At 44.7% G+C, this 17,139-nt stretch overlaps 1 protein-coding gene across 1 annotated transcript in view; it reads right to left on the reverse strand.

The window, feature by feature from the left end:
* Positions 1-17,139, reverse strand: part of ITGA8 (integrin subunit alpha 8) — a 287,198-nt gene that overhangs the window by 229,723 nt on the left and 40,336 nt on the right. Inside the window, exons 3-4 of the mRNA XM_075315623.1 lie at positions 16,767-16,867; positions 456-579 (exon numbers count right to left, since the gene is read on the reverse strand). Of these exons, the coding sequence (XP_075171738.1) occupies positions 456-579; positions 16,767-16,867 (225 nt within the window). The remainder of the gene's footprint in view (positions 1-455; positions 580-16,766; positions 16,868-17,139) is intronic.

Here is a 17,139-nt window from a genome sequence, read left to right on the forward strand (position 1 = left end):
TTGTCACCACACTAGAGCAATCGAGAAGAGCTGATACAATATGCTAGAATTGGCACATCTAATGTGATGTGCCACTTCTGGGGTGGCTGCGGGCTGCTATTTTTAGGCTAGGAAGGACCAAATAACCATGGGCCTCCCCAGTGTGATAATACAAGCCCCCAGCTCTCTGCTGTACCTTGGCTGGTTATCAAAAATAGTGTGGAGCCCACAACATTTTTTTTTTAATTATTTATTGAAATAATTACAAATAATGGCATGAGATCCCCTCTATTTTTGATAACCAGCCAAGATACAGCAGACAGCTGAGGGTTGCTGCCCGCAGTTGTCTGTTTTACCTGCGCTGGTTATTAAGAATATGTTTGAGCCAACGGCTTTCAAGAAAATTTATTAGCATACGAATAGTACCATAACTATGAACTGGGATGCGGACTGTACCTAGGAATATATTAACTTACGGTTGCGGCAGGGGGAGTATTCAGCATATGTGCTAAAGTTCTGTACCGCCACGTAGCAAGTGCCCACAGGGTCTTTTTCACTTGTCTCTTTCACGCTCCTCCAATGATACAAAGGGGCACAGGCCTGGAAAACAAGTGTCAATGGCAATGTTACCATATGCATCCATTCAGAATGTAAAAGTACTGTATATAATTATAGTATCCGTATGCCATCTGTACACAATCTGTTTTTTTTTCCTCAGCAGCTATTACTCAACAATTTTTCTATATTTTTAGGATAAATCCGCGGGTTTATGCAAGTACAGACACTCCCCATGTTATCCTATGGGATTTGGGGAGTGCTGTATCAATGCTGCGGTATTTGCGGCTGCGGTAAATGCTGCGGATTTCCCGCAGCTGCACGTAACTGCATGTTCATTATTAATACGGAATTCCCGCTCCTCCACTATGGAGATACAGGGCGGGAATTACGCACTGTTTCCGCAGGTTTACCGCAACAACTCCGCAGATATACCGCAGCAATGAATAGCTGCGGATTCCGGGGAGTTGCAGCGGAAATACCTGCAGAAAAATCCGCAGGTACGATCTCCCATGAGAACATGGCCTTAAGGTGCTTTTGACATGAATTTCTTACTAGATGTTAGTAACAACCCATCCTATCCACACAGGCAAAGAAATCAAACCATAGATGTCCATAAATTTAGTAAAATCTTTACTTCCTGATGGATACAGGGACAAAACCAACAATAGGTTGTGATACAGAATCTTTCTTTTGTATAGAAAACTTCTGAACATCTAATCTGAGCATGATTCCGTAAGAGCAAATGTCACTGCTAAAGGAGAGCGAATATGTGAGCTGTGATATCACCTATTGCGAATGGTGAAACCTACGTCATCTACTGTATAAAGAGGTGTTATCAGTCATTGTACAGGAGGAGGAGGAGGTGAGCTGTGACATCACCTATTGTGAATGGTGAAACCTTTGTTATCTACTGTATATAGAGGTATTATCAGTTATTGTACAGGAGGAGGAGGAGGAGGTGAGCTGTGACATCACCTATTGTGAATGGTGAAACCTTTATTATCTGCTGTATATAAAGGTGTTATCAGTCATTGTACAGGAGGAGGAGGAGGAGGAGGAGGTGAGCTGTGACATCACCTATTGTGAATGGTGAAACCTATGTTATCTACTGTATATAGAGGTGTTATCAGTCATTGTACAGGAGGAGCAGGAGGAGGTGAGCTGTGACATCACCTATTGTGAATGGTGAAACCTATGTTATCTACTGTATATAGACGTGTTATCAGTCATTGTAGTCATTGTAGAGGAGGAGGAGGAGGTGAGCTTTGACATCACCTATTGTGAATGGTGGATCCTATGTTATCTACTGTATATAGAGATGTTATCAGTCATTGTACAGGAGGAGAAGGAGGTGAGCTGTGATATAACTTATTGTGAATGGTGGATCCTATGTTATCTACTGTATATAGAAGTGTTATCAGTCATTGTATAGGAGGAGGAGGTGAGCTGTGACATCACCTATTGTGAATGGTGGATCCTATGTTATCTACTGTATATAGAGGTGTTATCAGTCATTGTACAGGAGGAGGAGGAGGAGGTGAGCTGTGATATCACCTATTGTGAATGGTGGATCTTATGCTATCTACTGTATATAAAGGTGTCATAAGTCAATGTACAGAATGGGGAGGAGGTGAGCTGTGACATCACATATTTTGAATGTGTTATCTACTGTACAGAATATAGAGCTGTTAACTTTCATTTTAATTCATTTCATGTCTGTAATGGTAAGGAGATTACTAAATGAACTTCTGAATATAACAAGTAGTATGAGTCTAATATTAGGCCTGCTGAACAGTATACAAAGGGCTAGATTTCAAATTTATTTTTTAACTATAGCTGGTATGGAAAATTGAAAAAAACTTATGGAAACTTCATTAAAAAAGACATTTTACATAAAAAACAATAGTCATTTTCTGATGATACATTCCCTTTAATGTTTTCCTGAGTGGGGGGGAGTTAATTAATATTCTTATTTTTATTTTTTTTGCTTGCTTTGCAATCATATTTACACTCATATTACTTAGTAGTCAGTTCATAGACTCCATCATTTACAGTAATTCTTATTAACCCCACTTAAAGATTAGTTGTTTTAGTTGGATTTTCCTGACTTTTTCACAATTGCATTTTACTGTAAAAACAGTGGTCAATAAACAGCTTAAAACACAGCAAAGGGATCTCATTGTTGAACGTTATCAGCCAGGAGAAGCGTACAAAAAATTCCATGGCATTAGATATACCATGGAGCACTCTGAAGATGTCACCAATAAGTAGACTAAATTTGGCACAGAAGTGACATACCGAGAACTGGATGTCCCTCAAAAACTCATAAAAAGGCTAGAAGAAAACTGGTCTGCTAGGTCAGGCCTCTGCTAAAATGCTGAAGATGAAGAGTAATTACATCTCTAAGCATGACAAAGAGCCTAAATAATCTCCATAACAATATAAAAAAATGGCTTTGTCAGAAGGAGATCTAAGTTTTGGCATGACCGAGCCAGATCCCAGACCTAATCCAATGGGAAATCTGTGGTGACATGAAGAGGGCGCTGTACACAGGAAAGAGAATAACTCTATAACTGGCCCAGGGTAATGGAAAAGTAGAAAAACAAATCTCAGCCTACTCTGAAACAGTTTGAAACAAATGGATCCCCATCAAAGGATGTTGGTGGCAGTATGGGCCAGTAGTTGGTTCACCGGTAGACCGGACGTTGTCTGTTTTTGTTTTTTTTTACATCACTGTGGACCCATTTATTAGAAATGGGAACATCCAAGGCTGGAACATATCTCTCTTAAAAGAAAAAATGTGTTCTCTGTCTTTAAGTACATAGATCCCTGAATGCTGAAATGGGTTGGATCCACTACACAGATTTTGGACTCCTACCTAGGTCAAGGGATGTGGTATAGGGAGTATATATGTGGCCTTCAGGCTCCTCACCCCCTGCAACCCTTTTTCTCCTCCTTCTGGGTGAGAGCCAAGCTAAAATGAAGACCGGCTAAAAGAACTAGGGGTGTTTAGTTTGAAAAAGAGAAGGCTGAGAGGAGACTTAATAGCGGTCTACAAATATCTGAAAGGAAGTCACAGTGCAGAGGGAACTACCCTATTCTCATTAGCACAAGGAAGTACAAGAAGGAATTAGATGAAACTTAAAGGAAGGAGAATCAGATTAGACATTAGGAAAAACTTTCTGACAGTGAGGGCAGTGAGGGCGTGGAACAGGCGACCACGGGAGGTGGTGATCTCTCCATCAATGGAAATCTTCAAGCGGAACCTGGATAAACATATAGCTGGGATGATTTAGGAAAGTCTGCACTCGCACGAGGTTGGACTTGATGGCCCTTGATGTCCCTTCCAACCCTACCATTCTATGATTCTATGAAAATGGGTCTCTCAGCCTACAATGGGGTGGAAATTGGAAGAAGGGTGGTCTCTTCCTCAGTTTTCGCAAAGATAAGCCAGCTTTTCCTGATTCTTGTGACCTTCTGGTCAGAAGGAATGGGAAAGTATTGGGGTCCGTTCTCATCCCAGAGAGTGCTTGCGATATACAGTACAGACCAAAAGTTTGGACACAACTTCTCATCTCTAAAACAACTGTTAAGAGGAGACTTTGTGCAGCAGGCCTTTATGGTAAAATAGCTGCTAGGAAACCACTGCTAAGGACAGGCAACAAGCAGAAGAGACTTGTTTGGACTAAAGAACACAAGGAATGGACATTAGACCAGTGGGAATCTGTGCTTTGGTCTGATGAGTCTAAATTTGAGATCTTTGGATCCAACCACCGTGTCTTTGTAGAAAAGGTGAACGGATGGACTCTACATGGCTGGTTCCCATCATGAAGCATGGAGGAGGAGGTGTGATGGTGTGGGGGTGCTTTGCTGGTGACACTGTTGGGGATTTATTCAAAATTGAAGGCATACTAAACCAGCATGGCTACCACAGCATCTTGCAGCGTCATGCTATTACATCCGGTTTGCGTTTAGTTGGACCATAATTTATTTTTCAACAGGACAATGACCCCAAACACACCTCCAGGCTGTGTAAGGGCTATTTGACTAAGAAGGAGAGTGATGGGGTGCTACGCCAGATGACCTGGCCTCCACAGTCACCAGACCTCAACCCAATCGAGATGGTTTGGGCTGAGCTGGACCGCAGAGTGAAGGCAAAAGGACCAACAAGTGCTAAGCATCTCTGGGAGCTCCTTCAAGACTGTTGGAAAACCATTTCCGGTGACTACCTCTTGAAGCTCATCAAGAGAATGCCAAGAGTGTGCAAAGCAGTGATCAAAGCAAAAGGTGGCTACTTTGAAGAACCTAGAATATAAGGCATATTTTCAGTTGTTTCACACTTTAAGTATTTCATTGCACATGTGTTAATTCATAGTTTTGATGCCTTCAATGTCAATCTACAATTTTCAGAGTCATGAAAATAAAGAAAACTCATTGAATGAGAAGGTGTGTCCAAACTTTTGGTCTGTAGTGTACCTAATCCTCTAGTACTTTTTTTTTTCATTGCCATGCTTCTCAGGCCTTCAAAAAAAAAAAAATCTAGGTTATGTCCATTTCTGTCTTTTTCATGTAATTGCTGGGATATATTTTAGCACTGATGCGTCTATGGCTATGAATGTCATCTGACCTTTATATCAATTAGCATTCTTTTGAATAAAATAAATGACCCTCATATACCCGGAAAATCAGCCGCACCCTCGCCGAAGTGGCGTCATCTAATTTTTATACTGCATAAAAGCTTTAATGAGATGAGATTGACATAATGCACGCACCCTTAATTCAATATACATGATTACAGGCGGGCAAAAAGGGAAAAAATAGAAAATCTCCGTAGAGTCAAGGCCAAAGTTAATTAAAACCTAGAATATGAGTGGAAATATCACCAAATACTGATGTCTAATTCTATACGGGGACTCTTTTAAGGTGATTTTTCTACCTTTTTCATACTCGTCCTCTCACCTTCATTAGTTATTCATGAGAATATCTAATGTTCTAATTCATTAAACCTCCAGTAAAATATCATTTGTAATCAGTTTAGTTAAAGACTGTCTTGATCTCTGTCTTGATCCCATTAGAAATCCCTTTTTCTCAGTGTCAGGCTACCACTAGGTGGCGCTGGGACTCAGGTATGAAGCTACTCCTGAGTGCAAAAATTCAGCCCACTACAGGTTGCAAACACAGCGTAGGGATAGTCAAACTGAAAGGGTCAATGGAAGGATATCACGTCTGTACCAGGGAGGAAACAAGCCGAAGTCAGAAACAGAGCCGAGGTCGGATGCCGGGAGAACAAGTAAACATGGGGGAGCAGGTGAAGGACACACAGCAGGATCGGAATCTGGAGGACACAGAGGTAGAGAAGGAAGGTTGGGCAGGACAGACGGAAGAGAGAACAGGCAGGAGGGACAGAGGTCAGGCAGGACAAGAGGGACGGAGGTCAGGCGGGGCAGGAGGAACGGAGGTCAGGTCGGGAAGAAGGACACGAAACAGAGTACTTCTCACAGGAGAAGAGCACATAGCCAAGCCGGAAATATTGCTGGCGGCGTACCGGAGGCAGCAGCACCAAGATATGGCAGCGTGATCCCCGGAATGAGGACAGAGAAAACAGGCCCCTCCCGGAGGCAGGATACATGCACTGGCTCAGGAACGGCAGAGCCGTGCATTAATCATGACACTCAGCACTTGCTCTAGCAAAATAATAATTGCATAGTCTGGGAATGGGACAATTCCATTTCTGACCTATGTTTCTCAATTAAGACTCTGTTCGGCTAGACACCACTTCTGATTTAGAGTCTTTTCTCATAACTGTCTCTCCTCTTCCTCCTAGAAATTTATGGATTAATTGACAAATGGGTGTTACCTGTTGGGAGAGTGTCCCTACACAGAATGACACTGTCCAATCAGAGCTGACAAAGCAAGACTGTGTAGATGTCATACTTTTACACGTGGTGGGTGCATTCAGACCAAAAGATGTCTGACACACAACAAAAACACACCTCAACAACACCACAAACAAGGGGGACACCGGGAATACAATAACAATAGTGGGACCTAGTACTAGTGAGAGGGTAGATGGGACACCTCCTGTCTTTATCTGCCGCTGTACCCTGCACTCCTAGCCAGACCCTATACAGGTTCCTCACCAGTCGCCGAGCAGGACTGTCTGAAGCCCTGAAAAATCCCTACTGTAGTCCTGGCTAGGGAGTGGGATGGTAAGGTACATTTGACCCACTGCTGCACTAATATAACAAGAGGGTAGGTGAGACAAACAGGGGAATAACAACCAAAATGGACAAAATACTTTGGGATAATCCACAGCAGCTCCTTCCATCAAGGCAGCTAGAGTACAAATGGTTTTGTGTAATCAGAAAAGATTGCTGGGAAACCCTGCTACTTAAACACAAAGAGGCATGGCAACAAAGCAGCTGCAGCTGACAAGCCCTGCTGGGAAACTGCTAGCAGCAAGATTGTCAGTGAACTGTTCCAGCACAAAGAGAAATAAATCAACATTTAAATGAAGAGTCCAAGATAGAAATGAGAGGCTTCAGTCCTAAAGCTGTTACTAGTCTCCAAACACAGTGAGATAACCGTGACAATGACACCATCCAATCCAAGCTGATAGAGCTAGACTATGTAGGGACACGCCTCTTTGACTAGAAGAATGGTAACACCCAGTTGTCAGTTCATTCATAAATATTCAGGCAGCGCATAACAGGGGAATGACATAAGGCAAAGTTTAAAGGAACAGTTGTCCAAAATACTTTTTTTTTATAGGCAAAAGAAGTATTTACTAATACAGAAATTTTAGGAGTGGTAGGAGGTCCTTCTTAAAAGCATGATATTGTGTAATGTTCACACGAGTGCCTCTGCATCTAATGGCACAAGGAAGGGGCATTAAATGAGCAAGTCAGAGTGCCTTAATGAAATTGAAGGGTTGTGAGACATTATCACACGGAATTTTGCAAAAACCTTGCATACAGTTATAGCGGTGTCGGGCTCTGTTCAGATTGTAGATTCTGACAATCTGCCCAGTGGTTTCTCTGGTCTCTGGAATCAACACAGGCAGACTCGGGCATCGACCTGCTGTGTGCTGATTCATAGGCAGGCTAGCAAAAGTTAATCTCTGCTGGTCTGCTTGCTCTTTGATCACATGTTGTGGGGAGGCCTATCATATCTGCTCCACTCCTTTTTATGCTGGTTGAATCCTTCCACCCATGCCAGCTATAGTTTGTCTAGTTTGTCTTTGTTGGTGTGTGAGGTGTGGTACCCAGACTTTCTTGAGAAAGTTGTGCTTATTGATTGGTGCGGTTGTGGAGTTTACTCCTGTTGTTTTGTAGCTTCCATCCTGCTCTTGTTTTTCCTCCATATTGTTTTATCCTGTGTGCGTAATGTGTGACAGAGTTTTAATTTCCCTTGTCTGTCTTTATTCTAACACATCTGTCTTGTCCCTCCCTAAGAGGAGGGAAAGGGGGAATCAGATCAGGACTGGTCAGGAGCAGGGTCAGTAAGGAGTCTCAGGCATCTCCACCATCAGGAGTATCCCTGAGATTAGGGATAGGATAGGGCCATAGCTTGAGGGACAGTTTAGGAGCCTGGTTCCCCATTATCCCATAGTCATTGTGACAGACACATGCCAGACAGCAATGGTCTGAGATCAGGAAAAACAACATTATAGTCCCCTTACAACCTCTCATGGTCATGATGAATCAATGCATTTCATCAGAGTTCTTCTCTTACTGGGGTTTTAAGACCTTCTTTACCCCATAACCCCTTAAAGGAGTTTTCCCACAAATAAAGTTAAATTTAATCAAAAGATCTTGGAATAATGATATGTTCCCCAATTGGCTGTGATTAATAAAAATGTGCTGTGCTGAGATAATCTTATATATGTGCCCTTGCTGTGTACTGTGTAATGGCCGTGTCTGACCGTACAGGCACATGGTCTGATCATACAACATCTCCTGGGCAGGGGAGGACGCAAAAGAGTATACAGACATCATAGCATGGGATTGCAAATTATTCTTTCTTTGAGGTAAAACATTTTTTCAAAAACAGGTGTGGCGCCCCTGAGGCTTCCGTCGCCACAGGAACATTGCACCCCAACCAGCGGTGTGATATCCCATCTTGGGTAAGGAGGGGAGTAAACGCCGGTCCACAGGCAAATTTGCACTACACCCATTGTTAGGCACATACAGGGACCAGGGACAGTGGCAGCAACCCCCCCAGGCTGCATGCTGGGGGGGCCGTAAGACCCATCCCTGCTCCCATAGGGTGGGAGCTTAGCAACAGGGAGGTGGGAGGAGCCAGTAGAGAGTAGAGTAGAAGCAGGAATCAGTTAGTTTCAGTTTACCTCAGGGAGTGAGAGAGTGAAGACTGTGAGGAGAAGGAGAAGGAGGTCGTTACCTCAAGAAAAGTCTGAAGAGAGCTGAGTTCCTGGTGAAGACCCTGAGGCCCAGATAGGCTTAGGTGACACCACAGCAAAACAACAGAAGGGATTCCAGGGCCACTGCAAAGCTTCCAAGCTGGTGGCCTGTTCCACAGAAATATCAGGTGGAGGGATCAAGCTGCATACAGGGGACGGTCCCTAGAAACTGGAAGTCAATTCCAAAGGTAAAAACCGAGGCCCAGGGTAGTTGCAAGCGCCCCGGGCCACAGCCCACAGCAGAACCTCTGGAAAGGGGGTAGAATACCCACTAGGCAAGCCCCCGGCCCAGAACCTATAGTGGAGGCCAAGCCAGGTTCATCCAGCAAAGGCAAGGATTAGAAGTCAGCTGAAGAGAGGAACACAATAGAGGGGTGCACCGGCTTTTATTCTCAGATCTACCCGGGATCGGCGGAGGTCCCCGACAGTGGGTTCCAGCAGTCTAAAGGCACCAGTGCGCTTCAACCCAGGAACTGTGAGTAAACAACTTGAAACTGCACCCCCTGGTGTTGCCTCTGTTATTTCGCCTGCACTATTCCATCACTGCATAGACTTCCATCACTGCATAGACTTCCATCACTGCATAGACTTCCATCACTGCATAGACTTTAACAAGCACCCACTGTTGCCCCGGGGTACCGCTCCACCTGTGGGGAGCAGGACCATCCAAGCTGCCATTACACCAGCCCCGGAGGCCCCATACAGCAGCGGCGACTTAGTAGCCGCAAACCACAGGTGGCGTCACGAATATTATAAACTTTAAACACCCCCACTGAAGCCATATTAATTGATTCCCGCCAGGGTCACGGAGTCGGGCCCCGCCACCACTGACGACCCCCCCGGACTTGTCCGGCCCGGCACCGGGTGTCCCATAGCCCTGGGGTGGGCGAGTCACAGGCAGGGAACTGTTTTTTCTCACCAAAAGAATCAGCCATGATCCCCTATACTCCATTTTGCATTCTCCCCTGCCCAGGAGATGTGATATGATCAGACCATGTCCTGTACAGTCAGACACGGCCATTACACAGTACATAGCAGGGTCAGATGTATAAGATTATCTCCGCACAGGAACATTTTTATTAATCACATCCAATTGTGGAAATTATTATTATTCCAAGATCTAACGATTAAAATAAAGATTAAAATTAAGTTAATTCATTGGAAAGTTCTTTTAAGTATTGTCCCAATGCCCAACTTTCCTGTCCTTTTTCGCAGCCTTCCTTCTGTATTTCTAAGGAGAGGGTTGTCCTTACTACAAGAACTTAATACATCTCCTTGAGAAATTTCAATCCCTTGCCATTATTGGAGCCCATTATAGAAGCCCCCCATAAGTCTTTGTTGCCTTTATTCTACAATATAAGAGAGATTCAGGTATAAGGAGATCATGTATCTTCAAGTCTGCAGACAAAAATTTAAAGAGTTTATATAAGCAAAAAAGAAAAGTTGCCAAGGGTCTTGGATGTGTAAAAAATAACAAACCAACTGTTAACCCTTTAGTGACGGAGCTAATTTTCACCTTAATGACCAGACCAAATTTTGCAATTCTGACCAGTGTCATTTCATGAGGTTATAACTCTAGAACGCTTCAACGGATCCCGGTGATTCTGAGATTGTTTTTTCGTCACATATTGGACTTCATGTTAGTACCAAATTTAGGACAATATTTTTTGTGTTTATTTATGAAAAAAATTGAATATTGGCAAAAATTTTGAAAATTTAGCAATTTTCAACTTTTGAATTTTTATACCGTTAAACCAGAGATTTCTGTGACACAAAATAGTTAATAAATAACATTTCCCACATGTCTACTTTACATAAGCACAATTTTGGAAACAAAATTTTTTTTGTTAGGAAGTTAGAGGGGTTCAAAGTTTATCAGCGATTTCTCATTTTTACATCAAAATTTACAAAACCATTTTTTTAGGGACCACATCACATTTGAAGTGACTTCAATAGGCCTAGATGACAGAAAATACCCAAAAGTGACACCATTCTAAAAACTGCACCCCCCAAAGTACTCAAAACCACATTCAAGAAGTTTATTAACCCTTCAGGTGCTTCACATGAACAAAAGCAATGTGGAATGAAAAAAAGCAAAAATTAAATTTTACCTAAAAATGTTGCTCTAACCCAAATTTATTCACTTTTAGAAGAAATAACACAACAAAATGGACCCCAAAACTTGTTCCCCACTTTCTTATGAGCGCGCCGATACCCCACATGTGGTCAGAAACCTCTGTTTGGACAAATGGGAGGGCTCGGAACAGAAGGAGCAATATTTGAATTTTGGAAAGCAAATTTGGCTGAAATAGATTGCGGGCACCATGTTGCATTTACAGGTCCGCTAAGGTACCTAAACAGAAGAAATCCCTCACAAGTGACACCATTTTGGAAACTAGACCCCTCAAGGCTTCTATCTAGGGGTATAGTGAGCATTTTAGATCCACAGGTACTTCACAGATTTTGTTAACGTTACGTTGTCATATTGAAAATTTTAATAATTTTCTCAAAAATGTTGCTTTAGCATCAATTTTCTCACTTTTTCAAGAGGTAATTCCAAAAATTTGACCTCAAGGTTTGTTAACCACTTTTTTATGAGCGCGGTGGTACCTCACATGTGGTCTGAAACCTTTGTTTGGACAAATGGGAGGGCTTGGAACGAAAGGAGCAATATTTGAATTTTAGAAAGGAAATTTGCCTGAAAAAGATTGCGGGCACCATGTCGCATTTGGAGGTCCCCTAAGGTACCTAAACAGCAGAAACCCCGCACATGTGACCACATTTTGGAAACTAGGCCCCTCAAGGAATTTATCTAGATGTTTGGTGAGTACCCTGAACCCTCAGGTGCTTCACAGAATTTTATAACGTTGAGCCATGAAAAAAAAAAAATAAAATTTTACCACAAAATTGTTATTTCAACCAGGTAGCTTTTTTTTTTACAAGAGTAAAAGGAAAAAATTCAGCATAACATTTATTGTGCAATTTTTCCTGAGTTTGGTGATACCTTATATGTGGTGGAAATCAACTGTTTGGGCGCATGGCAGGGCTCGGAAGGGAAGGAGTGCCATTTGACTGCAAAATTGGCTGGAATCAATAGCGGACGCCAGGTTGCATTTGGAGAGCCCCTGAGGTGCCTAAACAGTGGCGGTCCCCCACAAGTGACTTCATTCTGGAAACAAGACACCTCAAGGCTTTTATCTAGGTGTATAGTGAGCAGTTTGAATCCACGAGTACTTCACAGAATTTGATAAGCTTAGGTTGCCATATTGAAAATTTTCATTTTTTTCACAAAACTGTTGCTTTAGCATCAAATTTCTCACTTTTTCAAGAGACAACAACAAACCGTGGACCCCACAGGTTGTTATCCAATGTCTTATGAGCACAGGGATACCCCACATGTGGCCAAAAACCTCTGTTTGGATAAATGGGAGGGCTTGGAATGGAAGGAGTACCATTTGAATTCTGGAAAAGTTGAAATAAATTGCGCGCACCATGTCACATTAGCAGGGCCCCTTGGGTACCTATACGTCAGAAAACCCCCACAAGTGACCCCATTTTGGAAACTGGATTTTATTCAGGAGTATAGTAAGCATTTTGAATCCACAGGTACTTCACAAAAATGTTGCTGTAGCAACAAATGTCTCACTTTTAGGCTATGTGGCCATGATCCAGCGACACGGCGTCCAGTACACAGTGTCAGCCTCCTGCAGAGATGTGAGTGTTGTCCACGGGAGAACGCAGCTGCCCATGCCCACGATTTGGGTTCAGGCCGCTGTGGAGCTCTATGCTACCTGCAGAGAACACTCATCTCCGCAGCATAAATTGACATGCTGAGGCTCGGGAAGCTGCGCCACAGGTCGGTTTATGCTGCGGAGAAAAGAAGCACAGTGGGCATGAGATTTCTAAAAATCCTTCCACTGTGCTTCTACAGCACAACGCAGCGTCATGGACACAGGGAAAACACTCTGCGCCCAAAACGCTGCAAACCCTGATTGTGGGCACACAGCGTAAAATGCTACAATGGATGAATGGATAGATGTCAAACATATATAACGTCCCACCCCCTGCATATTCTAAGCTGGCGCCCTTTAGTGCCTTTCATGTGGCACTAAAGGGTGCCTAGCCTTGTATTTAGCCCCCCAAAAAATTAATAATTAAAATAAACGACATGGGGTCCCCCCTATTTTTGATAGCCAGCTAGGGTAAAGCAGACAGCTGTAGCCTGCAAACCACAGCTGACAGCTTCACCTTGTCTGGTGATCAATTTGGAGGGCTCCCCAGGCGTTTTTTTAAAAAAAAAAAAAACGTGGGGTCCCCCCCAAATTAGATCACCAGCCAAGGTGAAGCGGACAGCTGGGGTCTGGTATTCTCAGGGTGGGAAGAGCCATGGTTATTGGACTCTTCCCAGCCTAAAAATAGCAGGCCGCAGCCGCCCCAGAAGTGGCGCATCCATTAGATGCGCCAATCCTGGCGCTTCGCCCCAGCTCATCCCGCGCCCTGGTGCGGTGGCAGACGGGGTAATATATGGGGTTGATACCAGCTGTAATGTCACCTGGCATCAAGCCCTGGGGTTAGTGATGTCACGGCATCTGAACAGATACCCGACATCACTAACCCAGTCAGTAATAGAAAAAAATAAAGACAAAAAAAAAATTTATTTGAAAAAACACTCCCCGAAACATTCCTCTTTTACCAATTTATTGAAAATAAAGAAATTCCGGTCGCTGTAATCCATTTTGGAGGAGGTCCCACGCCGACTCTGGATCTTCTAGAATATGGGGGGCACGTTCAGGGAACGTATCCCCCATTTTCTGGAAGAGCAAGCTCTCCATGAGCAGTGTGGGTGCAGTAATCTGAGAATACTGCACTCACACTGCCCCGGTCCAACCTAGGGCAGAGTGACCTGCAGTAACCTCATTCCAGAATATGAGGGGCACGCTCACAGAACGTACCCCCCATTTTCTGGAACAGCAGTCTCTCCATGTGAGGAGTGTGACTGCAGATTACCGCACTCACCCTCCCCCGGTCCACAGTGGAGTAGCCTGTGCAGTTGCGACGTCAGCAGGATCCCTGCTTGCAGGGATCCAGCTGACAGCCGCTGTCTGCGCATGCGCCGCCAGCATTGAAGAAGAAGGAGGCGGCGTGATCGCGGGACGGAGCGGCAGACAGGTAACGTATAACCGGGGGCTTGGGGGGGGGAGGTGACGGGGGGTGACCTAGTGGGACCTGGGGACACCTTTCTGCCGCATGTGACGTGTCACATGCGGCAGAAAGAGCAGAATGAATGCGGCCGCGCGCTGTGCGCCGCCATCTTCCGGAGGGGGGAGGGGGGTGGTGGCTCTGGAGAACCGGAGGGGGCTCCGGTGACCAGAGGGCTCCGGTGGACCGGAGGAGGGGTCAGGGGGAGGACATTTCCCTCCGATCTGAAATGTTTGATCATTTCAGATCGGAGGGAAATGACTGCAGAGCCGGCGGCGGCTGCAGTTTTCTGTGCGCTTCGGCGCCATTTTGGATGTCCGGTGGGGGTAGGGGTGGGGGTGGGGGGACTCTCCGGTACCGGGGGCTTTGGGGGCACTAGGGGGTTAGATTTCTTTCTCATCTGACATGTTTGATCATGTCAGATGAAAAAGAAATCAGTTTTACCGGCCATTTCTTTTTTTTTCATGTGTTCGTCGGTATACAGTGTATACCGCCGATCACATGATCGGGGTCCAAAAAAAACACCCCGATTCATAATCTGGGGGGTCTCAGCTACCCCCGGTAGCTGAAACCCCCGAGATTTTCGGTCGCTGGGGGGCGCTACAGGGTTTTTTCGGGCCGCCGCTTTAAAGCGGCGGAACAGAATAAGTACCCTGTTTTGCCGCCGCTTTAAGTCGTACGGCCGTCGTTATGAGGTTAATCACCTCCTGTCATCCACATGGATCCAGAACTGGTTACTCTGTGGTCTGCACTGACGCAGGAATTGGACACGTCAATGTTCTGACAGCCGCATGACCGCTGCGACCTGTGATTGGTTGCAGCTTTCCAATGACTTTGAGCCATGTATCAGCATAAGCTGCTCAGGTCACCAGACAATCACAGGTCACATTGGTCCTGCAGCTGTCAGAACATTGATGTCTCCACTTCCTACGTCAGCGCAGAGCACAAAGTGACCATGTGATGCTAGTCACTACTTACAGATAGTATAGACGGAAGGGTAGTCAGACAAGCTGGAGTCAGAAAACAGGAGAACATGACAGGACTCTGGGAGTAAGCAGAAACGCAGTCAAGTCACAGGCAAGGGTCAGAATTCCAGGAGGGTACGTATTAGATTCAGTGAGCAGACAGAGAAGTGGTCAGGTAACGGTCCGAGGTCAGAAGCCAGGAGGAAACGACAAGAACAAGGAGTGGGCAGAGAAGGGTCAATCAACAGTCCGGGGTCAAGAAACTTAGCTCAGAACACAAGCACAAACACAGTCCAATAGCACAACTGCCGAACCAGAGAGTATGACTGGCAAAGTTCTGGGAGAGCATGCCCAGTAATGAAACAGAGCAATTACCAGAAATGTGGAACACCTGAGTAATCAGCACCTCCCAGAACCAGGAATCCTATGCTGTCGAACAACCTGCCAGCAAGTACTCAAAGAAACACAGCAGAGCATCTTTAAATGCAAAAGGCTCCGCACAAAGGAAACATGTCACTGCCGGCTCTGTAGTTCAAGAAGGTGCGGCAGAGCATGGTCAGTGTGCAAGATGCTCCGAACAGAGGAATCCTGACAGACCAGTGTTGGATTCTGGTGAATGACAGTAGGAGATCAAGGGGTACTTTACATGCTGCAATATCGCTAGCGATTGGTAGCGATGTCGAGCGCGATAGCACCCGCCCCCGTCGCATATGCGATATGTGGTGATAGCTGCTGTAGCGAACATTATCGCTACGGCAGCTTCACACGCACATACCTGGTCGGTGACGTCGCGGTGACCACCGAACAATCCCTCCTTCAAGGGGGAGGTGCGTTCGGCGTCACTGTGACGTAACTAAGCAGCCGTCCAATAGAAGCGGAGGGGCGGAGATGAGCGGGAAGTAACATCCCGCCCACCTCCTTCCTTCCGCATTGCCGGTGGACGCAGGTAAGGAGATGTTTGTCGTTCCTGCGGTGTCACACACAGCGATGTGTGGTGCTGCAGGAACGCCAAACAACATCGTACCGGCAGCAGTAACGATATTATGGAATGGAGCGACGTGTCACCGATCAACGATTTTTCACGTTTTTGCGATCGATGATCGTCGCTCCTAGGGTATACACGCTGCGATGTCGGTAACGGCGCCGGATGTGCGTCACTAACGACGTGACCCCGACGATATATCATTACCGATGTCGCAATGTGTAAAGCCCGCCTAAGAGTTAGTTTCTTATTTTATACAGATCCAAGACCCTTGGAAACTTTTCTTTATGCTCGAAAACCCATGGACACCAGTACATAATCCGTAACTGAGCCTGACACGTACCATATTGTGGTGTGATCGCATATGGGAGAGGAGCCTTTGTGACCTCCAACTCTGCACCCCCTATAGCTATTTCTCTGTCTGATCAGCTTCCTATTCCAATTACTTAATATATGAAAAATTGGTATTTTCTATATAATGGCTTCCAAAATCATTGCTTGGGGAAGCATAAATTACCATTTATTACGTAGACATCTGGATAAAGAATATTTTGTAATATAACATCTGTTTCCGCTTGTCCAGAAACATATAAAATACCGTAAATATAAGGTTCTATACGCCCACATCAGACATGTATAGGTTTCCATTAAATTTCAGACTTACCACAACTTTTTCCTTATGAGACCGGACAGTCGCCCCAAACCATTGCCATGACTTGAACTCCAGCGTCTGCTTGGTTCCATTGATTCTGGCCTGTCTGTTGTCTGCACAGGAAAAAGAGCATTAACCACAATTCACATAGGATACGTCGTTTCATGCTAATCTTCAATGGGGCTGTCGGACTTGACTTGTTAGCTGGGGACTGAGTTACGGTCCTGGTATAACAAAACATAAAACTCATAAAGAATGTAAAAAAAATAAGAGTGAAATCCTAGAACGCTTCCCACTAAATATAAATACCACTGAGACCCTACAAAACCGGCCTTGGCTCATATAACTGTCTTGTAATCAATATATGTTGCGTTACCACTATTAA

Source organism: Anomaloglossus baeobatrachus, chromosome 6 (genome assembly GCF_048569485.1).
Source record: "Anomaloglossus baeobatrachus isolate aAnoBae1 chromosome 6, aAnoBae1.hap1, whole genome shotgun sequence".
Lineage (NCBI taxonomy): Eukaryota > Metazoa > Chordata > Amphibia > Anura > Aromobatidae > Anomaloglossus > Anomaloglossus baeobatrachus.